The 27,671-nt window shown below is 42.3% G+C and overlaps 1 protein-coding gene across 1 annotated transcript; it reads left to right on the top strand.

The window, feature by feature from the left end:
- On the top strand, window positions 1-27,619 carry deptor (DEP domain containing MTOR-interacting protein). The gene is made up of 10 exons (XM_047599402.1): window positions 1-348; window positions 567-665; window positions 3,406-3,584; window positions 4,453-4,576; window positions 12,198-12,376; window positions 15,838-16,020; window positions 17,350-17,487; window positions 19,142-19,212; window positions 19,466-19,570; window positions 23,964-27,619. Exons 1-10 carry the CDS (start codon window positions 335-337, stop codon window positions 24,084-24,086), a joined length of 1,215 nt encoding a protein of 404 aa, XP_047455358.1. The 5' UTR covers window positions 1-334; the 3' UTR covers window positions 24,087-27,619.
- Window positions 27,620-27,671: the final 52 nt, after the last annotated feature.

The following is a 27,671-nucleotide window of genomic DNA, read 5'->3' on the forward strand; positions in this document are numbered from 1 at the left end:
GCTTTGTGGATGGGCCCTGGCTCCGAGCCGTGGAGAAAACGTGCACTCGGTCCGTGTGGCGTGTCAGTGACAAACATACCCACCAGCCTTGAGAGGGAGCGGGGTGGCTTTCACCGCAAAACAACCCGAGATAAATTCGGGGATTTTTTAAACTGGGAGCTGCGTGCGCACATGCATTCATGAGCGTGTGCAGATATTTGTCGTTTTCGAGGAATTAAAACAGCCGCTGGTGGATCTGCCCGGACTCCCCGTGTTGCTGCATGTGTCCCCCGGAATGGACTGATTTTACCTCCCCCATTCATCAAAGGCGTATCTGATAAACTCCGAAGTCTCAATGGTTCTTGAAAGGTAAGAACCCCGATGTGTCGGTGCATTGTTTATTCCCTGAAATCACTACCTCGTGGATGCACGCACGCCCTTTGTATTCCACTCGCCTTTTGCTGCACAGCAATTTTACTCATTTACAAAATGATGCGTTTGCAGAGTCATGTCTTTGTGTGCGGATGTTTGGCAACAGACCCTCTCTCTCTGTGTGTGTGTGTGTGTGTGTGTGTGTGTTCCTGTAGTGTTAGGAGAGAGATGGACCGGATCGAGAACACCATGCAGAAGAAGGCTGCAGAGCTGGAGCGGCTCGCCGAGGTGCTCGTCACCGGGGAACAGCTAAGGTATGTCGGTCTTTCTTGGTCCGGACCTCCCGCCGCACCCGAGTGTACTTTAGGTTAAACCTTCTCCGATGGAAGTTGTTGGATTTTGTTAAAGTCCTCTGCCAGCTGTCACATCTCTATTACAAATTGACAGATGCGATGATTAATATATCTCCATCTTATAATTAAAATAATCGTCCTTGCATGCTCAACCCTGCATGATACTCCTGCATGAATCAGGGAGGACGTGCTGGGACATACCAACCGAGAGAAGTAGGTGGTTCTAAGGTCGTTTGACAGTAGGTTAATGATCATGCATGTTGCTCCACTCCCCGCAAACTGGCTCAACAGCCACTGTCAGGCTCACTGCATCATGCACAGCCAAACAAAGGCGTCCACACACGCACACCCCTCCTAGTGTATGTCACGGCCTGAGGCATCACAATGTCTAGATTCTGGAGGATTCTCTCCTGCTTTGCTTTTTTTTGTTTAGGACTGAACACGCCAACCGTTTTTCAGACACCGTGCCCTTTGAGCTCCGCAGAGAATGGTGAACCAACAGTGTGGTTATCAAGCCGTGCCCACTCGCCCTGTCCAACCAATAGCCCTGCCAGTGCTGTTGACATGCTGTACCCGGTGACCTACAGTACTGTATGTAAAGAACGGCTCCATGACCCCGGTGGCGTTCACCGCCTCACGTCCCCGGCGATGAATAGAGGCTCAGTAGGTGAAGCGCGGCGCCAATGCCTGGAATTTCAGCCCCCAACTCAACTCTGTGGAAAACACGCAACTGAATTGTTATGATTTTTTTTAAATCTAGAACTGTTTCTGAAGAAGTACAGCGCTTTAACATTTGTTGTGTTCTGAGGACCCAGTGAAAGTCACAGTTTGTTTGTTGAATGTGTTTGTGTCAGTGTTCCTGGCACAGCCGTGCACTGAGGCGGCCAGCTGGCGTCGTGGCTGGTGTCAGTGAACGTGGGGCTGGTTGGGGTGGCTGTCCCGGGGTCCTCTGAGACGCTGCTGTTCCAGGCGCAAAGGTTGTGACATTCGAGGATTGCTCTCTGTCCCGGTTCTTTCTGCCTCCTCTGCGCACACTGTGATCCGCCACTCACGTGTCACAGCAGCTATCTGACGGATTGTCAGTTATAGTTTGGATTGGATTTGGATTGGTGTTGTGAGCATGAATGCTGATGTTGGTGCCGTATCCAGTTAGTGTCACTGCTGCTAGTGTAGCTGTAGACGTCTCCCTCGTCTCCTAGAAGCTGTAGATGTCTCCCTCACTGTTCACCATGACTCCCTCACCAAAGGAAGATATTTCGATTTCACTTTGGGAACGGCAGAATTCCCTAGAATTAGATTAGACCTGATTATGTTGTCACAGCGAGGTATCGTATCCACACCTTTGTTTGCTCCCTTTATCACAAGTCAAGCTCATGGAACATGAGCAACACAGTTCCTGATACTGATAGCGGGCAGTTTTTAAAATCCGTTATCAAACATTTGTGCTCCATCATGTCGACTGCTCGTATCAAAGGACAGATCAGTTTCAGGCACAGGCCTGCAAACCGGTCGCAGACGCACATGCAGCTGCTGTAAGTCTTGTGACCAGGTCATGGCTGTGAATAGATAGTTTGTTGCACCGGGAAAAAAAATGCAATGCTTCACGAACGTTTAGGAGACAGAGAGCCTTTGACAGACATTCCCGCCCGTCATTGTTTCATTCAGAACAAGCTGAAGCTCTGATTTAGTTTCCATCTTCTTTAGCAATGATTTTGCGGACAGATCGTGAGGCTGTGTACAGATGCCGAAGCCCGTCAAACCGGGTTGGATGTAAACTCAGTAAGCTGTTCATCTGAGTTTTCCCATCTTGATTCTTGGCAGAACAGTCGCCTTGGACTGAAGCTGTCGTTGCTAATCCGGAGTGATTGTAGCCAGCTGTGCACAGGCTCAGCGTGGTGGAACTAGCTAGCTGCAGGAACCTTGGCTAACATGGGGACTGTGGTGGGCTGTTATTCAGTGTTCAGGTTCAGGGAGAGGTCACCTTGATGATGTGAGACCGGTATATAGGACATATATATATAGAAACACAACAGGTTTTTCATGTCAACTTTTAACACATCATAAATCCATGCAGGCAAAAAAAAACAGTAGAGGACTGATTTGCTCTGGTTTTATACACCTTGAATGATTATGATGATTATTTCTTAAGCAAATCAAGTTTTCTTTTACAAGATCAAACATGATGCACGCATAATCTTAAATAAATAACTTAACCAAGCCCTCTGTAAAAGAAGTATTATGTGCATATTGTATTTGTTGCCTGTTAACGAGGACTGACAGATGCTCTGCTACGGCAAACCTCTGATTCCTCAGAGCAATTTTGGAGCTCGGCGTGGGTGGCAGCGGCCGTCGCCTTCTTGGCATTACCTAACTCCACCTAATTCCAGCTAATTTTAAAATAATCAAAGACTTGGAGCATGAGTGAGGCTGACGTGGGCGGGCGCCGCCATCTAGCACCCTGTGACCCTGAAAAAGTAGACCATCCCTTATCTATGACGGGGTTATACCATGAACTCTCAACCGAGCAGCAATCGTGTGTAAATCAGCAGTTTTTCTGTAGTTTTTTTTTAAATAATAGATCCAATTTATTTTCTCTGCTTATTTTAGAAAATTACATTTTCAGTAACATTATATGAGCTTTAGGCTGAATGTCTGCCCTGCTCACTCCTTGTCTTCTCCTGCTCACTTTGTTGTTTTCTAGGCTGCGGCTCCATGAGGCGAAGGTGATCAAAGATCGGAGGCACCACCTTCGAACTTACCCGAATTGCTTCGTAGCCAAGGAGCTTATTGATTGGCTGATCGAACACAAGGAGGCCTCGGAGCGAGAGACGGCCATCAAGATCATGCAGAAACTTTTAGACCAGAGCATCATTCACCACGGTAAGGCCGAGCTGTGTGAGCGTGTTTCCAGTTTTCTATGATGCCGAGGGTTTCTCTCCTGTTCTTTCTCTTGTTTGACATTTTCTGGGAACCGGCAGATTCTCTTAATTGATGCCTCTCCATGTTTTCCGGCCAATTTGGCTCCGGCACAGTGTCTCACTACCTGCGTCACATGGGAGCGGACGAAAGGAGAGGGCTATTTCTTCAGTGGATGTGTAGACGGAGCCAGCTCGATATTAACTCAAGATGAAGATGCTTGCTTTAAACAAACAATCGAATATCCCATGGGGCTATAATGGGACATTTTAACTGTGGTTATATTCCTCCATTATAAATCCGCTCCAGCACATGCAGAAGATCTGTTAGTTATGTGTAATTATAGTGACTCATTTAAGCTGCAAATTAAATGTGCAATTTGTCAAAGTCGCAGGTTTACGGTTCACAGCACAGTCGGTTATGTCACTAAAATAACTCAATACAGTGTAAGAGAAAACATCTGGGGAACCTTGTGTCTGTGTGTGTTTCTGGGTTGTGTTCTTCAGCATTAAAGCCCCCCCACCCTGTCAGTCACTCAGTAACGACCTCTTTCTGTTCTGGCCCATATACCTTCAATAGCCCATTTGTTTCTTCCTGTTGGTGTGTAATTCCTGCAACATTTTTTTTTTAGTTTATTATTTCATTCACTGATTAAAACAAAACTGTTCAATATAATCGCAAACATTCCCAAATCTGAATGAAAGGAAGCAGAAAGAAGAGTAATTTTATATAATCTGCCCCATTTACCCCAGGAATCAATTCGCAAAGAGCATGAATTAAACAAAGAAAAACACAATCAGCAGCAAAATAACGATAATAATTGTATTTTCAGTGTGTGACGAGCACCGGGAGTTCAAAGACCTGAAGTTGTTCTACCGCTTCAGAAAGGACGACGGCACGTTCCCGCTGGACAGTGAAGCCAAGGTCTTCATGAGGGGGCAGAGGATCTATGAAAAGTATGGACGCACACACAAGCAACATTTAGACGACGCATCCACACATTAATGTTCATCGTAGTGTATTTCCCACAAAGCCAAAAAATAATACACATGGATATATAATATTGTATAGGTCTCACTTGTGCCTCCAAACAGTTGTGACTCGATGGACATGTGTATGGACATGAGGGGGTCCTGTGTTGTCTGGTAACACAGTGTTGTTAGAGGGGGTCTTCGGGTCCTATTGGTTGAGGGGAGGGGCCTCTGTGCCAGGTGTGTGTGAGTGTCATTGCTATGGGGTGGGGGTGTCTGGTCTGGTCTAGGTGGGTGGTACATGTCTAAGTAACATCTACAGGAATGCCAGGTCCAAAGGTTTCACAGTATAACATTGAATTGTTGTGATGATCAGTGTTGTTTACTTCTCCTGTCAGTGGTCATAATGTTGTGGCTGACTGGTGTACATTTACAGTGTTATCAGTTTTCTGATCTCACTCTTGGCAACAAGAACATTTTCCCAAAACCCTTCTTTAACATAATGCATGAATTGCTCTGATATGGTTTGAGAAGTATCAACTAAGTGTGTCTCAACTGTTAAACACACAACCTACACACAACCATATCAGTCCTCTGATCAACACGATGTCGCCGCACAATGAGGAAAAGAAATGCGTCTAAGCATGCAATGGAAATTATTAGGGCTGGAATCATTACAAGTCGCACAATAAGACATTAAAATGTACACAACCCGCTTCATATTTCATAATATTACAATTTTAAACACAACCGGCAATACGCTGAGCGTTGCGATAACATAGTTAGCGCTGATTTTGTATGGGAGGCGAACCTTCGTGTTTATAGTGCTCCCAGAGAGATTAATGTTTGTATTCATTTTTATGATTCTCTTTAGCGTCAGCAGTTTCTTCCCACGCTTTTTTTTTTAACTTCCTCTCCTCCACCTTGGCTTTTATCGACGTCCTCATGCAACATTGACGACTGAAAAAACTGTTGTTGTTATTCTTCTAATACCGAAATGTCAGGATATACTTGTGTGTTACCACTTAAAATGTCCCAATTCTACGGTGTATAGATTTTTTTTACATGTCATAGTATTACATTTAGACCACAGTTATTGTTTCATTAAATTTGGCGTTTCTTTAATCAACATGCAGAGTACACCCAGTCATGACCCCCGTCTTGTTTTCGTTGTGATACACTGTTATAAATATTGGATGCAGGATGTAAGACTCCTTAAAATGTCCCTGGTGACAAACACTAAACTATTATCTGATGATGTTGACGGTGTTGGAACTTCGTGGTCACTTGGCAGGCGGCTGCAGAGGCCATCCGTGTATTTCCTGCTTTCCTCTTTGTGCCCCTTTGTTGTGAGTCCCTCCCTGCTGTTGTCCGCAGCGCGCTGATTGAATACTCAGAAATAGGACCACCATTCATTTGTCAGAAAATGAATTTTCATGGTAAATTGGGTACCATTAGATTAGAGCGCATAGCGCTGAGCCTTTCCCGCTTCATTTTTTTTTTCCAACCGCAATGAGTATGAGGAAAATCAAAGGACATCGGAGGCATCTTAACAATAGATGAGTCAGTATTTGTCCAGAGAAGGAGGACACCACTAATGGCCGTGTTTTTTTTTTTGTTTGTTTTTTTAGCCCTGATCTTTTTCCCAGTACTGGTGAGACTAATTGTTTCTATAAAAACACTCCAATCTCTCTCTGTTTACACCTGTCTCTCGTTGTTGTGCCAGTGACCTCCGATTTGAGATTTATTTATTTATTAACTTGAGGCCGTCGACAGCTAAACACAGAAGCCGAACGTGTTCCCATGCCCCTCCTGGCACACACAGAATGACACACTCTTCTAAACAGAGACCTATTTTTCATGTGTTTTTGTGAGACAACTCACACACACACACACACACACACACACACACACACACACACACACACACAGTTGTTGCATAAGAGAAAGAAAATAGTCTAAGGGGAGACATCTGTCGTCTCAGCTCCGAAAGCTATGTGTTTATGTAATCACCACGGTGCAGCCCGGGACTCACCAACACACGCACACATGCACACACACACTGAAGCTCACTCTGGTAGTAACCCTTCAGAAAAATAACCATCTCTTCTGCATCAAGGAGTACAAAGTGCAAGTATGTCCCATTCAGGGACACTCATTGATTCTTCTTCCTGTGTTGATAAAAGTCCCGGACTGTAGCGTTTAGTTTTTATGTTTAGCAGTTTGCGTACTAAAAACACTGTAAAACTAATGAGTCTTTGCACACACAATAAAACTGAAACCACAACAGAGGAACTGGGATTGTCATCCGAAAGAAAATGCATCGTAATTATGTAACATAGTTATCGTGTAACTGATTCTATTCTTGGTTAACAGGATGGATCTTAATAAATGAGTCGACGCTCGAGCGCAATTTAAAAAGGCTTGAACAAAATAAATACCTGCAAAAAACAAATGAGATTAGCGCCACGCTAACACTGATGGATAGTGTCCCTAGCATATAAATGGCTCCGTGTCCCTCTGACACTATGGCAGCTAAATGCAATGAACCACATCATATACATTCGACTTCTCATTATTGCATAAGTCCACATAGAGCAGCAAAAACGCCTGAAGTGCATCCTGCACGAGCTCCGTGATCATACAGTGCGTTACATAAAGTCCCCCTCAGCCAATCTACTTTTTCCCATTGGAAAAATAAACAACCCGCCTCACACATACATTGATCCGATACTGTCAAATAACATAACCATAAAAATCCAATAAACAAACCTCTGAAAGATGTTTTCACAGTAGTTCCTAAGCGTCACAGTTGGTCAGAGAGGTCAATTCAAAGCATTGTTCAGAGCTTTGTTCACAGAGTCGACTGTTTATGTGTCTCGTGTGCTCGTGGAGATTGTGGCTGAATTTCAGATCCATTATTTAGTCACGCAGCCTGGAAGCCTAAACTTGTAGCTTTACCTAAAGTATGATTTTAATTACTAGTATCTCCTAGTTCTCATGTGAAGACTTATTTCAACACTGTCTCCTCAACATTTAATCTTTGATTCTCAGTGTGGGCTTTAGTTTGTGTGTGAGACAGAGACAGACAATACTGTTAGCTCCCCAGGACTTTTCAGAGCTAGAGTACACCTCAGTCTAAAACAACAACGGCTTTTCTTTTTTTTTTCTCCATTTCTCAGGCCGCCCTTCAGTCTGAGCCTTTGTCCACAGTTGGAACCACAGCTGTTAAAGGACCGTACTGGTGGTTTTGAATTCTTTCAGCTGCAATTGCTACTTTACATTAGTGGTGGACATCCGTCATACTTGACATGTGTATTGTTTTATTTTGTCAGACACAACCAGACAAGTACATATGTGCATGTACTAGCGATAAAGAACCATTCATTCCTAAACATATAAATGCCAACTTTTAAAATTGGCTGCTGTCGATGCTGGAGTCTCTCATTTCCTCATGACTGTTTTGTTTTTATTACAGCAGGAAGTCATTCTTTTGCTGTTAATTACTCCAACGTGTTTAACAAAGGAAATTTTACCATAAATGCTTATAGTAATTAATGCTATCATTTATTTGTTCTTATGTGAGTTATCAGTCAGGAGCCTGTGGAGGCCGTAATTGAGATTAAATGCGAAATGAAAGTTAGATATGAGAAAGTTATGTCATTAAAGGCGGTCTGTGTAATGGAAATTTGTACAGTTATTTAATCTCGACGTACGGAGTCGTGGGAGTGCCACAAAAAAAATGAAAAAATCTGTAAAATAATAAGAAAATAAATGTAGCCATATAAACAAAAATACAAATATAAAACAATGTATTTATTACATGACTAAATGATAAATTGACTATCATGTTTTTTTAAATAAACCTTTGCTTTTGCATATCTCTGAAGAACTGAGCTTTTGGAAACCTGCTCATAAAAGGGGATAGAACAATCTTAAACTGTCCTACATAAAACTGACCTTCTGCGATAACATTTGGCATTTTTAAGATTTTCGATTTTTCAGGAACGTCACAGTGGCGTAGTAGTTAGCACCGACGCCTCACACAGCGAGAAGTTTGGCTAGGGCCTTTCTGTGTAGAGTTTACATTTTTACCCTATGTGGGTTTTCTATGTCTTCCTCCCACAGTCCAATGACGTGCTCATTAGGTTACATGGTGGTTAAAAAAAGTGTCCGTTGTTGTGAGTGTGAATGGCTCTCTGTCTTTCTGTGTTAGCCCTTTCGGGCCTCTCCAGGGTGCACCCTGCCTCTTTACCCAATCACAGCTGGAATAGGCCCCCACTACCCTCTCGAGGACAAGCAGTTAAAAAAAAATGAGTTAATGAATGTGAATTTTCATCCAATTCTTAAAGAACTTTAGAAGACGAACATTGTCCACACTCCAGCTCTACTTAGGAACTGGCCGTGTTTAGAAAACACTTGTCCCTAATAAAAATATTTGTATCAGTTTTCTAATAGGTCGATGTTTTACTACTTGTTTAACTTGTGGTGCCTCAGGTCGTTGATATTATTTGTGACCTTTAAATTCTCATTATCAGTCTTGATATTTGTTGTTTGGCCCGGGTTTTCTTCTGGACTCCACCCTCACGCAGAATCAAAGAGCCGGGCTAACCCACAGCCAAATTCTCAGCGTTTGCTGACTCAAGCGTTGAGTGCGTATTCAGGTCATAGAAACTGAATTTGTTCCGCTATGAGGCATCACAAGTCATTTACGTACATCATGGAAAGATTTAAGAAAACGAACAATTCACTATATAACTGCACAGAGTAAAGTGCTTTAGCACAGTTCCCTTTGAGCTAACACAATGCGTTTAAATTCATTAAACATCACTGTGTACACAGGCATGTCCCAGGGAACATTATGTCGAAGTCTTTCAACATACGTATTATAATGCTGGCTGCTAATGTGGGTCACGGCAGCTAATCCATCAAAATTTGACAACCAAACAAGCCACGCGTTGACTGAAAGACTGAAAGAGCGGCGCAGGGTGTGTGCACTATGACCACATTCTTGTTCTAATTTTTACTCAGGTTGTGGAATACAGTGTGACCCTGAGAACGAGTTTAGATAAAATACAAAAATACACAAAAGTTGCAGCGAGGTGGCTTTTTCCATGCTGCTCCCAGTTCAGCACTCATTTGGTTTTAATTTTATTTATTAGATCCTCGCTTAGATTAAACCACACTGGCGCTGTTCATTCTGGGCATTAAGGGTTTTCCCACTAATGCTCTGGGTCCAATACGACGGTCATTCATATCCCTTGTCATGTGTACACACCAGGGGGCTCATCTGCTGTAAACATTGATCAGCACTGTGTGGATTGCTTATATATACAGGCTAGCAATAACATCTCAACTGATACCACTACTGCAGCACGTACAGTAGCTGAGGGCAGGGGATGGGGAAACAGCTAGCATGTTACAGATCTCTTGGCGTACAGCGTTCACTAGGGGTTAAGTGGAAAACTTTAAAAATGTTTCAGAGCCTGGCCAGCTGTTCCCCGTTTCCACTTCTTATGCTAGAACGACTTCTCTTCTAGTAACTCGATATTTACTCTAAAGACATAAGAAGGGGTATGCTCCTATCTCACCCCGTGCCAAAATTTAAATAGCTTTGAGTAGCTATACAAGTCATGGCTACAAAGTTGTGAATGAGAAGGGGCCTCTCGTCTGTCACCTCCAGTCCATCGTTCATCCACCTCTTCACCAGAGAATCACACTTAATCTCTTGATTTACTCACTGAACTGGTTATGAATCCATGGACATGGTCTCCTCCATGGTTGAGTTAATAGAGGGTACGCACATGACGTCACAGGAACTGAAGTCTGAGAGGCAGAAAGTGACAGTTGATCATGGAGATGAGCAGCATTAGTCTCAATCATAGGCTGTAATAATGTATAAATTGTAAAATTTATTTTAAAAAAATGGGGAAGAGCTGTTGTGTGATAGACTGAACCAACAGATTTGAAAAGCAGTCAGATATATTTTTACAGATATCTGCCAAAGAAAAGAGAAGTAAGTGGTGCGTTACGAAGAAACAACTGGAATCCAGTGTGGTTGATGAAGTCACACAAGTAAACATAAGTTTGTCCATGTTGTTGTTTTGGCGTAGTTACGGCTGACAGTAACTATTTCAGTTCCAACAATAAATAACAATAAAACAATAAACAGCATATTTGTGATCACTCCTCGTCATCCTTTTACTTTCGGTTGGATCCTACTTCTCAGTAAAGCTCTTAGCGTTAGCATCTTTTATTTAGCTGCATTTATCATAACTGAAATGACCCTAAAACTGACTTAAGCTAACTGAAACTGAGGCTAATCCACTTTTCCAAATCCATACAAGTTCATATGTATCATTGTTGAGTCCTCAATTGTCCTCAATTTGATCTGATAATCCACATTTTCCCAGGTCTCGCTGTATTTACTGAAACATTTCACCGTGTTTTTGCCACTCAGGCGGCAGTGACATCAATAAATACCCTCTATACCCGTATTCAGGTTGGCCCATCACGGTGGTGGTTGTTGCTTAATTCCCTGAACTTTAATGCTATTTTTTGACTCCTTCAGATCTGCTGCAAGCTGTTACATGATGTCTGTTTGGCACTATTAGATTGACAGTTCAATAAACGATTGATAACCATTGAGATATAATGTGGGAATATAAGTTGTGCCAGTAAAGCACAGCCAGCAGGATGTGGGAAGTGTTGTTATAGTTAAGTAGTCAGGCTTGTTTTGACCTGTACAGAAATCTAATCATTTCTTGCAAGGCTTGTGTGTTTCTTTTTGTGTCATTTCAGCGTGTATATGACAGTGTTTGTGTGTGTCACCGGTCTAAATGGGTTTTTAAGGGAGCGGTGTAGTGAAGAGTCAGCAGTTCTGTTCTTTGCGAGTGTGTACTTGTTGAAGGCATCACACGGGGACAGAAACCACACTGCTCAGTTCTTGTAATCCTCCCGTTCAGATATGCATCACTTCATTAAATGCACACTTAACTTTGAAGTTTTAAATGTTTTGAGGAATCCTGTCCGCTGTTGCGAAAGAGCTTAATTACCTTATGATTGGGAAACTCTAATCCATGGTCTTGGTGTATAAAGCTCAAGGAATAACATGTATTTAGTTTCAGTAGTCCTTCTCAATCCTACACATATGTGGTTCAAGTGGAAATCTGGAGGCAGCTACAGTACGGTGTCCGTACATTTCAACTGTGCAGATTGCAGAGACAAAATGGGCTGAACTTCTGGTTTGGGAGGTTTTCTTTGCTGGAAATTCCCTTTGAAAAATGTTCATCTTTCACAATACTTAAACTCTTGGATGCTAAAGCTGTAGTGTGGTTCAGTTATCTATATAAAATACATAAAAAAAGTCATGCCAGGCGTTTCTACTCAAACATTAGCAAGAACTTGAGATAAATTTAGTTTCTTTATTTGTTCAAAACCAAGTTTTATCTGACTTTTAAACTCATGACTTCAATGAGCGCTTGAGCAGTAATACCAATAACCGCTGGCCACGCGAACCCAGCGCACGCTCAGACTTTTTTTTTTCTCATTATCGTCTTCCTAAGTAACAGAGTGGCTATTTATACATATATATATCTCTCTACAGGCTGATGAACACGGAGAACACCCTACTACAGACCAGGGAGGAGGGTGCCGTGTCATTTGAGAGGACGCTGGTGGCCTCGGAGTTCATCGACTGGCTGCTGCAGGAGGGAGAAATGGCAACCAGGGAGGAGGCCGAGCAGCTCGGACGGCGGCTCCTTGAACACGGCATCATCCAGCACGGTGAGGTGGAGGGATGAAGAAGGTCTAATAAAAAAAAAAAAAAAAAGAAATCTTTGGCTCAACAAAGAAAATCAGGTGTCAAAGTTGTTTTGACACCTGACAACTTCTCTTTAGGTGTTATGTAATTAAGAATCTCAGATAAAAGATAATTCCCACGCCGTCAGTTTGACGCACAAGCATGAACTACAACACTAACCCATGTCTGTCTAATCCTTTTTGATTGCTCTGCCAATAAATACAGCTCCACCTTAATCCAAAGACCTTGACATTCATACGTCATGTGTCACATGTACCTTTGCTGTGCTCTTTTGAGTCTTACAATCTGATAACTGGTGTTGTGTATATATGATTACAGCCCTCTCACACTTGCATTTAGCTAACTAAACATCAAGTTCAGTCTGAGCTCGCGGCAGTCTTCAACAAAACACCTCATTTACCACTTAAGCATCACAGTTATGTCTAGAAAGCTCTAACATGAGTTACAGTTAGATATTTCTGTAAAATAACACATAACATTTTTTTTTCTTGTCATATCTAAAACAAAAAACATGCCAACACCGTGTCTAACAGGTAACAGAAAATCGAGTTAGTTTCACTACTTGAACTCATTACTCCTCATTTTAGGCTCCTAGCTGCCCTGAACTGCTGACCCACATTAAATGTCACACTGACCAAGATTATATTTCATTGCTCACGAGTTTTGATTCTCTCCGTCTCCTAAGGGTGACCTGACCCGGCTCAAAGCTACAGTTGAAGAGTCGAGTAGAATTACAAAATGTTTCAAAGTGCTGAGTTATTAAAAGGAGGAAAATGTGACCTGGGTGTCTCAGGCTTCGAGGGGTCAGCTTGTTGTTTTGGCTGAGATCCATGGCTGTCGTGTTATTTCAATATGTGATACGCCATACATGAGCTTGTTGAGTGTGTTCGGTGTCGCCTTAGCAGTGAAAGTGAGGACCTTGATGTTTTCGCTTGGGTACGTAAAGGTTTTACAGACCACCTCCAATGAAAACAAAGTTTAACCGTGTTAACATGTCCATATTTTGGCTTTTGTACATTAGAATCAGCTTTCTGTGCCTTTCCATCAAACCCTCAGTCATCAAACAGTAGTGGTCACTGTCTCTGCAGCACAGTACGTCCATGACAGTTTAACGGCAGCACATCGATCTACACCCTGAATGCATTTCCGTTCGGTTGCCACATGACATAAAATTTGATTTGGTGCTGATGTCTCTGGTTGACACCCAAGTGTGATTAGATTAAGGTTGTGTTTTACTGTAGAGACGCCTGGGCCTTAGTTTCATGGCTGCACAGCAGATACACAACTTGAGGTGTGCGAGATACAGAATGGAGCCTTTCACATGAGACGCAAAAACATTTAAGAGCGAATTAAGAGCATGTTAGATTAGATGGATACTTTATTTATCCATCTAAACATGTGGAGCTGCGGTATTGGATGTTGAGGATGCAAAACTGAAATTCCAACGTCCCACTTTAAATGGAGCGGAGCCTTTAGTCATGAGGAGCAAAACGTCTAAAAATGTCAGTGCCGTGCGTATGTGTCGCCAACATTTGATTAAAGCAGCGAATAATTGATTCCCCTGACGGAGAGATTATTGGTCATGTGATAAAGTTATTTCCGCCACCCCGTCCCCCCCTCCCTGCTCTCGCTTCTTCTTCTGCCCCAGTGCCCTCATCACACAGTAGGTCCATCTGCTTTCTCCTCTCCCTTCCTCTGTGTCTCTCACTCACGTTCGCTCTCACACACACACACACACACACACACACACACACAGAGGATTGCTGTGTGTTGTCACTTCTCGTAAGTTAATGTAATACGGAGCCTGGTCTACTTCCTGCTGGTCTCATCGTCCCTGTGGAAATAAGGGCTCTGCCGTTACACGATTCACACAATTTGTGGACTTTACACTGTGTACTACACCCCCGGTGTAGAGGAGGGTCATTTAAAACAATTTAGCTTTAGGTAATGATTTTACAGGCCCTTAGGTCCTATTAAAGACACATTATAAAGAGCTCGGCTGCTCTCTGTTTTCCTGGCCAGAGGTCACGCTCACTCATTCACACCAGCAGTGTGTTGTATAGTGGGTCTAGATGGATCCTCTTTGTGTGCGTTTGTTTGCTGTGAGACACTTTGTTGCACCTGAATTGGTCACAAATGGGTAATCATGTTAAACAGCTGCAGGTAATGTAGAAATGTATTGTGTGCCTGACACTGGACCCGTGTACACGGAGAGAACGTCACTTTATGACCGTTAACAACAGTGTTAAAGCTGATCCATAGTTTGGTTTTGTCCTATTGTCATATATGATAAAGGCACTTTGTTGACGGTTGACGGGAGCATTGTATCCATGAAATGGCAAGGGGGGGGAACACAAATCAGCACATATTATTTATTGCATTGCATATTGTTTTTGTGCGTCTGTCTATGGGGCGGGGGAGTCTGGTCTGGTCTGGGTGGGTGCTACATGTCTAATTAACATCCACATGAATGCCTGTTCCAAAAGTTTCCCAGCAGAACATTGAATCATCACAAAATGGTCAATGTTATTTACTTCTCCCATCAGTGGTTTTAACGTTGTGGAAACCTTTTAGACGTTATTAGATATGAAGTAAACCTCAGACAAAATCTGAATCCTTACTGTGTATCATGTTGTCACTAACAGCTGTTCACTCACTCCTTGAAAATCTCTCAAAGGACCTTGGAAAACAACATATATCTGGGATAAAGCCCTCATATTGTCAGCTACTCTAAAAGCGAAACAATGAAAAAAAAGTCTGATTATTTTCTGCATGAATGGGTCAGGTGCAGTATTTACGCATATATTATATTACACCCTGGGCTCTGATGAAAATAATCTAGTTTAGGGAGTAAAGGAATTTAGTTACATAACCAGAGTCAGAAAACTGGGTTTCTAAGCAGGCTTCTGATGTATGTACTCTCGGGAGGGGTGGGGTGGAGGGCAGTAAACAGGAGCCAAGGAAACATACCTTGATAACCGCAGACGTGCTGTAGATAAAGTTGCGGTGTGGAAAAAATGACAAACTTTGCTTCTCTAAACTGGAGGAGTGTTCGGGAGTTTCAGAAAAAATGTTATTACCGTTTTCATGATCTTAAACAGGGACTAAAATAGCAGCGATTTTATTTCCTTTTTGTTACTTTAAATAAAACAGTGCCCAGAATTTGTCTGATCCTCAGTTCGGCCCAGAACACAGAGGTCTGTGTGTTCAGCATGAGGCGCTGAAGGTTTGGAGATTGGAGAAAAAAACGACGATACTATTCACCTAATTGTTCAAGAATTTCACTTCTAAGAAAAAATTCTTCATGTGACCGTCAAGACTTTATTAATGAAATAGTCAGAATAAGTTAGATTTTACAGAAACATTGACACACTCCTTTCCCAGTAACAGGACTTTTATTTTCTCAAACTGTCTTTGTTTTCAGTCACCAACAAGCATCACTTTGTGGACGGGCCCCTCCTCTATCAGTTCAGGATGAACTTCAGGCGGCGGCGGCGGCTGATGGAGCTTCTCCACGAGCGAAGCCGGAGCATCCCCGAGAGCCACGACAGCCCCTTCTGTCTCCGCAAGCAGAACTCGGACGGCGGCAACACCAGCTTCCTCTCAGGTAGACGGACACAAAGTAACCACCCGGTTCGGCCATGTTTGTTCAGTGGTGTCCTCAAATAAACCGAGGTCACGTCTCCTCTAATGCGGCTTTAATGCAAGTGACTGGTTGTATCAGCAGCAAAATGAATGTCTCCTCCCGTCAGTCTTTGACATTTAAAGTTGTGACGGGCGTGTGTTTGGTATTTCACACTTGGGATGGATCCAACGTGCTCAACTGAGCAGCGGCGTGAATATTTCCCTCTGGTTACTGGACGTCTGTCTTCTGAGGAAAAACAGTGACATGTTTCCCCCCTCCATGCCTTATCTTCTGTTGACACACATACCCGGGCGCACGCACAGATGCAATAACTGGTGTCCTTGGTGGTGCCATATATAGATAACAGGGCTGTCCAACCTTTGTTGCCAGGCAGAAAAATGTAACAAAAAGTGCAGAGATTTCTACTTTCGTCACATCTCTGGAAAAAGCTCAGCTCTGCGTCGTATCTATGCAAGTCTAATTTAAGTGCTGTGTGACAGTGGATGTTATACATCTCACTCCAACTTAATTAGACTCGGTATGTATTTCCTGTTTGCATGGGACTAGTTTTAGTTGGGGACCTCTTGTAATTTGTAATAATAGGTCATGTGCAGTCTTAATCCTGCTCACTTTCTATAAATCGGTATTATTATTAAATAGGAAGCTAAAGACTTCACCAGGTAGAACTATTCTTGTGCAAATAGGGCTTAACAGTGTTTTTTAGCTGCTCCATTGTAATCTTAAAGATAATATGAAAAAAATGCACCGCACAGAATCTTCTTGCTTTACCCAACTTTGGGGGAAAATATGCAAAAGCGGCATGAAATCCTCTGAATTTTCATATAGTCCTTGAGAAAGTAAAGTTAGTTTCCATCTCGAAGTGGGGAAACATTGAATCTTTTTAGCCGTTATGAAAAGTCTCATAGAAACGACCGGCTTCATTCCGACAGACGGATGGAGTCAAACAATGTATTTCTATCTAGGATGACCTTGTATTTAGAATATAGTTGAAGCAGAAGTTTTATCTGTGGCATCACACACACGGGGGAAGGAAATACAAAGTGGCCACGACTCAAACAACACTTAACATGATAACAGCACATGGGACAGCTTTATGAAACGTCACATTTCTGCTTTTTTACCGTCGCTCTGCGTCACAAAAGCCACGAAAGCCACAAAAGCCATGACCCAGTAACTGTTTAAGATTAATGGGGTCATGAGGGGTGCGCGGTGCTATTTGCACTGGTGCGGTTTGCCCGGTCTTTCATCCTAACACGCCGGTATTGTTTTTGTTTTTTGTCTTTGTCGCAGTGAGTCCCACGAAAGAGATCAAAGTGGTGGTCGGAGCGCGTCGGAGCAGCATGAGCAGCAGCTGCGGCAGCAGCGGTTATTACAGCAGCAGCCCGACGCTCAGCAGCAGCCCACCTGTCCTCTGCAACCCGAAATCTGGTACATGGCATGAACGCAGAGACAACGTGAAAGGCCTCACTTTGCAACTGTCAACACAATTCAACCGGTTTATGAAGTTGTTGTGTTTTTAGGAACCACGTCTCAGTTTAAATGTCAGCAGACTTAGAGCCGCGTTCTAAAAAGTCTTAATTATTCCGTGTTTGGAACAGGCAAAGGCAGCTGATGCTTGCAAACTGGCTCCAGGCCTCTTTAAACTGAAAGTGGGTGAATGGTCAGCATTAGTGGACTTAAGGTTAAGATGTGCAAAAGAGGAACACGACAACCTCACGTTTACTGCCGAGGAGGACAGAGTTATAATCACGCGCACCGTTTGGAGACTGCTTTAAATTCTGAGTCGAACGGAGGAGCGACACGCATGAGACGAGTGTGGGCTTTGCCGCTGTGTGTTGTCTGCGTTTTGCTTTGATGTGTCTAATCCAGACAGAGTCCTTGACAGGAGTCTCTTTGTACCAGCAGAGCCCCCTCAACAAGAGGACACACACACGCGATACACACAATAAGCAGGAAAAGGAAGGGACGCACGCGCACATGTTTAGGGCACTTCCCCTCTGCCTCGCATTGGCTTTAGTAATTTCATATGTTTTAGTGATAAGAGGAGAAGGAGTCGAAGCACAGAAAACCTTCCCAGCAGATGATACAGATCTGACTAATAGGATGAGCTTTGTGTCTGATGTAATTTCTTTTAAATATTTTTGAAGTCACACGGACAAATAAAAATGGTTTTCCTCTGATATGAGGCAGAAACTACGTGTAATACAAAAAAAAATAAAAAATACTTCTGTATGTAGTGTCTGATCAGATCAAGGTGCCACAACGTGATAAAAATATCCAGAGCATGAAAAGTTTATGAGTGCACAGACCACAATTTGTCAGACACACATGTGATTTATAGCGATTTTTTTTTTTTTCTCAGGTTAATTTTTTTTTTTTTGGCATTTATTAGTTTATTCAATGATTTATTGCACCTATATGGACACTAGGGGTGTTATATGCATTCATATGCTCATTTCTAGGCTGTAAATCTCAATTACTGCTCACTCTTTGAGGAACTGCTTGTGTGAAAGGTTGTTTTCTAGGTTGATTTTTTTATTTTAATTTTTTTATTTTAAAGAAGAATAATGTTACCAAATATCTGTGGTGGAAACCTCACTCGCTTTGATGTCACTCTGTCACAAATCAGAAGTAATAACACGTTAATGACTGAACCTCAGAAAAGTAATGAGTGAAGTTAAAGTATCGAACACAACAGTAACACTTGAGAAAGTCATATTACGTCATTCCATACCATTAAATAATATGGGAGTAACATACTTCATGAGTTGATGTGTAGGTACAGCTGTTTACATCAAATGTGTGATTGTAACTTCAGTCCTTCAAGATGCAGCCAATTGTGTGCATGACGCTTAAAAATAATTTTTGAGAAGCGAGCGTCTAGTTCATGTTAAAGTGAGTAATGTTTATGGGGAAGTTGGAGGAGGGGGAGGTGGGGGGGGCTATACTGTTTCAGGAAGCGGCGTGAGCCTCCAGGCCCTGTTAGCATGTGACTGGCATTTCCACACACACACACAAGAATATATAGAAATAAAAACTATTAAAAATGCGACATCGTCTGACAGTTTGTGTTGCTCAACAGTTCTGAAGAGACAAGTGAGTCCGGAGGAGCTACAGACGCCGGGAGGACCGTTCATAAAGAAGACATTCACCGTAGGACGAACAAATACACAAACACACACACAAATACGTAGTATGGAGGCAGACCAACACAAGATGCCAAAAGAGTAATAATAAATATATAAACTATTATCTGACAACATTGATGTGAACCGGGGAAGAATATTTCAAAATAAAAGCCCCCTAACCCACCACAGCCTAGTGTAAATCGTAGCCTCAGACAGATTTTTTTATTTTCATTTTTTAATTTTTTATACAAAGTCGATCTGCTGCTGTTATTCCTCAGATTGTGGGTGACGCCGTGGGCTGGGGCTTCGTGGTGCGAGGCAGCAAACCCTGTCACATCCAGGCCGTAGACCCTGGTGGACCTGCAGCAGCTGCTGGTATGAAGGTAAGACTGGGAGAGCTGTGTGGAACCATTTAAGAGCCGTGAACGCCAGTGGGCATCACCTGTCCATTAATTCGTGGAATAGAGGGATGAGCACAAGAAAAGCCGTGCCACTGTTTGCAGCATGAATGGACGAATACGTGTTGAAGGTTGGTAGGGTGACGTGGATAGAGCGGCAGAGTGGAAACACGGATGAGTTAAATGTTTAATAATGAGGAAGCAGAAATCAGTGTGTCTCACAAGATGTGTGAATAAAGCTTCAAATATCTTGCATTTAACTTGCCATCACTTCCATCTTTGTCCTTCCCCAGCTAGTAAATATTTATATTCGAGAAACAAGTCCCATCTGTTTCCAAGCAATGGAAAATGAAAACAGGAAGTATCGCAGGTTCACATGAATAAAGGGAGCATGTAATCTCCCTATTAATGTTGAATGAACTATGATGCAGCCTGTCGGATAAAGAAAGGAGCCTTTAATATTTATTTCGAAACCAGAAGGTGATGTTTGCTCCTCTGTGCATTGCCAGTGGTTATTTAAACTTTAAAGAAGGATATTCCCTTAAACATATAGACTCTCAGAGGAGAGTTTGGGGGAATGTAAGAGAAGGAAGCGCGGCGGCATCCCTAAAAGTTGTTGCTGTAAAGGCGTCACAGTGGTGTGGGAGGAGAGAAAACTCCACAGCCACAGCTGGCATGAAGGTATGTCAACAGAGTGGCCCAAAAAAATCCTGGGAATGTGGAGCCCAGCGCAACACGGGGAGCTAGGAGAGAGGGCAACAGCTGAATGCAAAAAAAACAAAAAAAAAGGCAGCAGAGGCCAGGAAAGGGAGAGGAAAAGAGAATGACACCGTTTGAACTGTTGTTGTTGTAATGATTGCTATAAAAAAAAAACGTCACCAGCGAGTCGCTTTGAGTTGCTTCAGACTGTGGAGGACGAGAAAGGAGGTGAGAGGATCTTGAGGAGTAGCAGTGAAAGAGGAAGCAGTCAGTGGAAATAATATCAGTTCTGCTTTGGTTGCCGTTGGTTACTGTTTATTGTTATTGAAAAACGTTGCACCTTTTAGTTTGGTCATAAAGGTGTCCGTGCTCGTAAAACGCGCATGTTTTATGTCTTTGAACGCCTGTGGGATTGTGCGACTTACATGTGTTAAGAGCAGATCATTCACTTCCAATATTTCCAGTCTAATTTTTAGAGAAGACGAACCAGAAAACCAGAGTATTAGGTCATGTGTATGTATATATATATATATATATATATATATATATATAAGTGTGTGTGTGTGTGTGTGTGTGTGTGTATAGTGGCAGTGTGCTAGATTAAATTCCCAGCATGCCGCAGTGTGTACTACAGCTTCATTTGTTTTCTGTTTTTTTGGAGCTTCCCGTTTCCTCCCGTCCCACCTCACATGAGTAGTTTTATTGATGTGTAATCACACACGGTCCAGGAGAGGGACTGCCGTGCGCTGAGGTGTTGGCTCTCTGCCCCGGGGCAATATGCCACCCACACAACTCAGATAGCAGGCACTGAAAGGCCTGCAACATGCACACGCTCTCAAAGGCTGCATCTTTTTTTTTTTCCATCACGCTCAGACACGCGGGCAGATAATGGATGCGAGCACCTCAGCGTCGCTGTTTAATGCGTCGCTTTCTCTACCGCTGGCGGAGCAGGTGTGTTTGCCTCGCTCACCTTCGTTACATTTATCCTTCCTGTGTTGTAGTGCGCGTTTCCACACCATTGCACCTGTACACAGAACAGTGCGTTCTGTTACTGTATTTGCATTGCACGGATAGAAAGAGCCCGGTTACCTCAGTTTAGGATCTAAAATTGAATCTTTAAAGCTTGGACGGAACATGAACTGTAGCAACAAACTATTTAACTATTTAATATCTTTTATATGAAACAGGAAATGCTCATCATTATTATGTTTAAGGCACGCGCTTATGATCCACAAATAGCTTATTTTTCTCTGTGTAAAGGTTTAAATGTTGGGAAACTTATACACTTGACTCCCGGAGTCTGGTTTTTAGCCATGAGATTGCCTAGCAACCGGTGTGCTCCTGGAAGTTGTTGCTCCCCCCAAAAAAAGTATGTGTCTGTAAAACCAACTTAATATTTTTACGTTTTATTTTATAGATTAAAACAAACAGGATATTTGTTAATAAGTGGGTGGATATAATAGCTCAGAACTGGTTGCCAAAGGTTCATTATAGGTCATATTTGAAATGTTGCATCTTTAAAACATTAAGAATTGCACCAAATGACACTATTTCTCAACGTTTTTTGTCAGCACTTTGAGGACCTGTTTCAATGAAGTTTATTGTGGGAACAGCCAGTGGTTAGACATGATCGTTAAAACCTTTATGATTTCTCGAGCTTAAACATAGATGTTGTGGATTTTGGCCGCGCAAAGAAGCCAAAATCCAGGCGCTAGCTTCATATTTTGTAGAAGGACCCAAAAAGTGGTATTATTATTTCTTTCTTAGCCAACATTGCTGTAACAGGAACATATACTTACACCATATAGTTACAGGCTCTAACTGCACACACCACTCCGCATGTACAGTGATGTATTGTTTCTCTGGCTTTTTCATCCCTCAAGGGACATGAATCCAAAAATGGCCTCAGGTCATCCGTCACCTGAGCAGTTTTTTCAGTTTAGTCGAGGAACGTCTGACCTCTGCGCTGCACGGAGCCACGAGCCGAACGTCTTAGCGCGGGCCCCTTTACACGTGCGGTTTATTTTCTCCCTGCATCTCGCCTTTATGACGCTTTCTGTTGCTTTCCTTTCTTTGTGTGAGAGTGATTTTAACCCTCTCGCCGCAAAAAAAAAATAAAAAAAAAAGCCCTACAGTCCAGCTGGGCCTCAGCCAAGACTAACAGCCCCACAGCCTGGGAGGAGAGGAGAATCAGTGGGAGAGAAGGAGGGGGAGGTGTTGGGAGAGATTTTAAGAGGCTGAAATGAAAGGTGGAACGGAGAGAGAATGCGAGCGAAGGAAAAGAAGTGGAGCACTTTGACTCTGGCTGCGGTGTAATATAGGCTGCAGAGGTTTGGGCACGATTACAGTAAGAGGCTGACATTCCTCCGCAGAACAGGATTAACAGTCTGGACCCTTCTTCTCTGGCTCCGACACTCTGAGTCTTTCTTTTCTTCCTGTTTTGAGCCTTCCTTCACTGAAAGTGTAGGGAAAATAAAACATTTAGTAGCAATTGCTGTATAAACAATGAAGAATGGTAACCTGTATCTAGATGGATTCACTTCTCTGTGTAACGTGGGGTCATGTGAGGGAGGAGGATTTAAATGGCTGCTCCCTGTAAAATGACTCCTGAGTCGGGGTTCTTGAAACATCTGCAAAAGTTTTTCGTCCATCATCACTCAGCTCTCTGCATCTGCACTTCATTAATCTACAGCCAATAAACCATATACGATATATGGCGTCTGGATAAGAGCGTCCACTCTCGCTGACATACAATATGTGCAGAGTTTTTGGAAAAAAAATTATTTGGAGCCGTTGAGCCCGTGTGCTTGTGTGCAGCTCAACTCTGAGAAGAGGCCTTATTTTTATCTGCAGCTGCAGAGTTGGAGCAGTAGTTAAGCAACGATAAGGGAGGCAGGGTTCATGCGTGATAGGAGCGTGTCTGTCATCCTGCACCGGGTGTTGCTCAGCCTCAATTATTGCTTTGTGCCTGTTGGCATTGTGTGTTGTTGGACCTCACAGAAACCTCCTGTGAGCTCCTAACCCTAACCCAGCCGTGATAATCTGTGCGTAAAGTCGTAGGAGCTCTAATAGATATCAGAGTATTATATTTAAATGGCCCTTTTAACCTAAAAACTTGATGTACTCTTCAGCGTGACAAAGAAAAGCATCAAATCTTATTTAATATATACATATTTTTTGTTGCAGAAATGTCTGTGCATTGTGTACTGTAGGTAAAAGATGTGAGAGGAGATGTAATGTATTGTAGCTCCATAGTGGGACTGCAGAGATGAATGCCTTATAACAGGGGTGTCAAACATAAGGCCCGGGGGCCAAAACCGGCCCGGCAGAGGGTCCAATCTGGCCCGTGGGATGAATTTGCACTGAAGATATTAGCTGAAAATTTTTGACAAAATAAGAAATTTCACAGTTGTTCGTTACACGTAGCTGTACTTGTTTGCACTAAAGCAAAGGGAAACATTTGGAGTTGTCGTTATTTACCAGGTTATAAGCTATTGGGTAACAGGCCCGGCCCCCTTGAGGTCAAATTGGGCTGTATGTGGCCCCTGAACTAAAATGAGTTTGACGCCCCTGCCTTATAATGATGTTTTTATGCTTTTTTTAGAAAAAACATCCAACATATAAATTACTGGGTGCCATGAAAGCACATGATCTCCTCTCTGTGTCCGTCTTCCTGCAGGTGTGTCAGTTCGTGGTGTCGGTGAATGGGCTCAACGTCCTCTGCCACGACTACCGGACCGTCAGCAACCTGATCCTGACGGGACCCAGGACAATCGTGATGGAAGTCATGGAGGAGGCATAAATCTGAGCGACGGGATTAGACCTCATAAAACAGTAGAGCAGTAATAACGCGGGGGACTACAAGGTTTGGCACTCGACCTCAAAACCGCGTCGACCGACCGGGGGAAACATGACTCTGAAACTCACACTCTCTCTGTCCCAGCGTTTGTTTGGACAAGGTGGATGACTGAGGAACGGTGTGCGTTTAAGAATGCGCCAGCTCGAGCCGAGCAAATGCTCCAACACGCAGGATTTTTCCTCTATGAATTTAAAGAAACGTTTTTAAAAAAAAAAAAAAAAAAAGCACAAGAGCCACCACCACTTCAAGGTTTCAGTGATCCAGCAAACACTTCATGGAAATCTGCATTTCCTGTTAGTGTGAACTGCACCGTGACTCCATTACTGAGAGGGACTTCAAAAGATTTCAGGGGAATCAAAATAAAGTTTTGATATTAGGACCTGGAAAAGGCTGAAATTGTAGAAATAAGGAAGAATATTTCATGGATTCATTTAGTAAGTCCCTGACGATGGATTAACACTGCCCTCTGCTGGGAAAGACGGGAAGACACAAAAAGAGACTTTTTATACTTAAGCTACACAAGCTCATCGGTTTCAGGGTTTTTCATTGTTGTTTTTCCTTTCTTTGGGGAACCATCATGCTAAATGGAAAGAAGAGAATTTTTTGCATGAAAATCTAACAAAACTTAATTGTTGCAGAGGCAGATTTATGCTTAGCTCTTAAGACGTAACGAAAATGCAGTGATAAACGACATTAGCAGGCACAATGTAAATAGTTCCTTAAGAAAGTTACTTCAGACCTCACAGAGAGAAGAAGTCCTGTTTTAGAAATATCGAGACGTGTCGTGTTTATTGGAAGTCTCGTCAAACTTAAACTGCCACAGCACTGAGAAGATCTCCGACAATGTTTGTTGAGAGGATGCACGGACATAGAAACTTCCACGATGACACAGGATGCCATTAGCTGGGAGAGTTTGTTTAAAGGTGTTACACTTGCTCTTGACATGCAAAGCGCTGCGTTCAATGTTCAGAAGACAAATACGTTAGAATAAAATAAAACTATAGATGTGTCCATAACATCCATAACAGTGCCAAATGAGTCTTAAACTACACTTGGACTAATGTTGCACCAATAAGCGCAGTAGAAAACTATCGTTTAGAGCTAGAACAAAGCAGATTCTACTGACTCTTTCATTTTGACATATCTGAAAATAGAAGAATATTAAGAAGTAGAATGACTATAATGTGAGCACTTGGACTTTTAAATAGTAGTTTATAATTTTCAAAAGCACTTCTGTGACAATAGTTTTGAATAGAATATGTATCTGTGCGTACATATACTGTGTATATATAACAATGTGAGTTACAATCCGACGTTCCTTATTTGAAACTGAGGAAGAATAACCTCCTGCCTGTCCCCTCGCTCCCTCCCTCCTTCGTTATCCGGGTTAGCTGGATGTTGTGCAGTGAAACCTGAACTCAGAAACACGTCAGTGTACGCCTGGTTTCAAAATATCCTGCCTGTCAGGTATTTTTTTTGTTTTTTCTGGGTTTTTTTGTTTGTTTGTTTTTTTTTTTTTTTGAAACGGCAGCACTTGTTGAATAATTAAATTGCATCTGTCTCAAAATCCCAAGGTTAACATATTTCTAGCAGTGTCCAGACACGATAATATATTTTGGTTTTTATTTGTCCAGCTTTTGTGATGTCCGTTGCTCTGATCTCAGCCTCAAAAATAAATAAATGTATAAATAATAATAATAATTAAAAAAAAAAAAAAGGTTTCAGCTTTTCACAGAATAATAATAAAAAAAAGAGTTTCCAACGTCAGTTTTAAACATTTTCAACCAGATTTTTTAATGCTTTTTTTTAAAAAAAAACGTTTAACATGTTTTGGAATTTGGTTGAAAATGACCCCTCACAGAAACATTAACTTGAATTAGAGCATTTGACTTAGCTTCTAATATATAAGAGTTGTTTGTATGTTTATAGACTGTGTCATCATGTGCATAGACATACTAGCATGAACAGACCATAGATGAAGCTATAGTGACATAAAAAGAAGAGCATGGATTCTCATGTTGCTCACATAGTGTTGGTCTATAAACCTATAAAGTAATCTAAGTCTATGTGTTTGTCTCAGATAAAGCTACACAGCCTGTGGCAATTTAGTCCTGAAGTTAAATTAAACACAGATACGGTGAACTCGTGTTTTCTAGTGCAGATGATCTTACAGTATATTCAGGAAGTCTTGACTGTAGAATTAATCCGTCACAGTGAACTGCCTCCGAACGTGGCGCAGTGGTCATGTCGATGACTTTTCTGAAGCGTGTTTAGATGCGGTTGGCAGTAAAACGCATGGGCGCTGTAAATATGTGCTTGTGTAGCTTCTTCTTCTTCTTCTCTTGAGGTGTCTGACAAATCACTTCAGATGCATTCGACCCTGGAGAGGTCTGTGTTTCCACACACTTTCTGCACAGCGGACACGTCTCCTGGAGATACACAACACACAAAACTTCCTCAAACTACGTGCAAACATTTAGAAAAATGTTAGAAAACATTTTTTTTTTTAGATCTTCTAAGCCATAGATAATATCCTGAGTCTGTGACGTTTCAAGTCTCAGTGAAATAGTTGTTATATGACACCATACGACACTCTGCTAAAACTGTCTGTTCAAAGTTAATTCATTTTTTTATACATGGAACCGTTCAGCACATTTCTACAGTAAAACAAAATATAAATAAATGGCAGAAAGCAATTGTCACTAAACCACAGGGTTTTCATCAGTCTGCTGTATAGATGTCACTGGGTCCAGTTTTCCTCATTATATTTCCCTTATTAATTAAAAACACTATTTGTAGCTCATTCTTTGTTCTTTTCGCTGTCTGGGAGGTCATCTGGTTGAAGGATTGTTCTGTGTCTCATGTCAGCTTTTATCGGCGACAGAATTTGACTTCAATGGTCGCAATTGGATTTAGAGAGTTACGCAGGAGTTTGGTGTCTGTGAAAGTTTTGAAGGTTCTTTGTTTTTTTGGGTGCTGGGTTTTTGAACGGGTCTGACTGAAAGCCGTCGCCTTAAGGACAAATGTCGCTGCTAATCACAGTTGGTGGCCACGTGATCCACGTGGTTCTGTTCCCAGCTCTGGTGTCTCCCAGTTTATACCAGGTGATCACGCTTCAGTTGAGTTTCGACAATCAGCGCTTTACAGATGCCACCTTTACGTAGCAGAACAGTTACTTTGAGATCAGTGATCTGTCCGAATGTATTTCGCGGCCGTCTTCTTCGCTGTACTGCTGCCAGTGTTAATGACTCACACTACTAAAGGGATTCTTTTGTGTTCAGCTCTCAGGGCTGAGACTTCTTCTTCTGCAGGTACAGCCGTGTGTTTGTTTTTCTCCGCTATCCGAGATTTGAATGTTGGGTTTTTCAAGACAATATCAGCTCACAGACTGTTCTGATGAAGCAGCTAAAGCTCATCACGATGTTCTGTTGTATCAAAAAAAGTTGATTAAGTGTTTAATAAACAACCTGATTAGACTCTGTGCTTGTGGTTTCATCTTGACAAAACTTCCACATCTCTGCTACATTT

The sequence above is a fragment of the Mugil cephalus genome, chromosome 11 (assembly GCF_022458985.1).
Source record: "Mugil cephalus isolate CIBA_MC_2020 chromosome 11, CIBA_Mcephalus_1.1, whole genome shotgun sequence".
NCBI lineage: Eukaryota > Metazoa > Chordata > Actinopteri > Mugiliformes > Mugilidae > Mugil > Mugil cephalus.

Bases quoted from the DNA above. Each gene is read 5' to 3' on its own strand.
- deptor (XM_047599402.1), top strand. The intron at 4,577-12,197 runs GTATGGACGCAC...ATCTCTCTACAG, and splicing joins GGGCAGAGGATCTATGAAAA to GCTGATGAACACGGAGAACA. The intron at 19,213-19,465 runs GTAGGACGAACA...GTTATTCCTCAG, and splicing joins TCATAAAGAAGACATTCACC to ATTGTGGGTGACGCCGTGGG.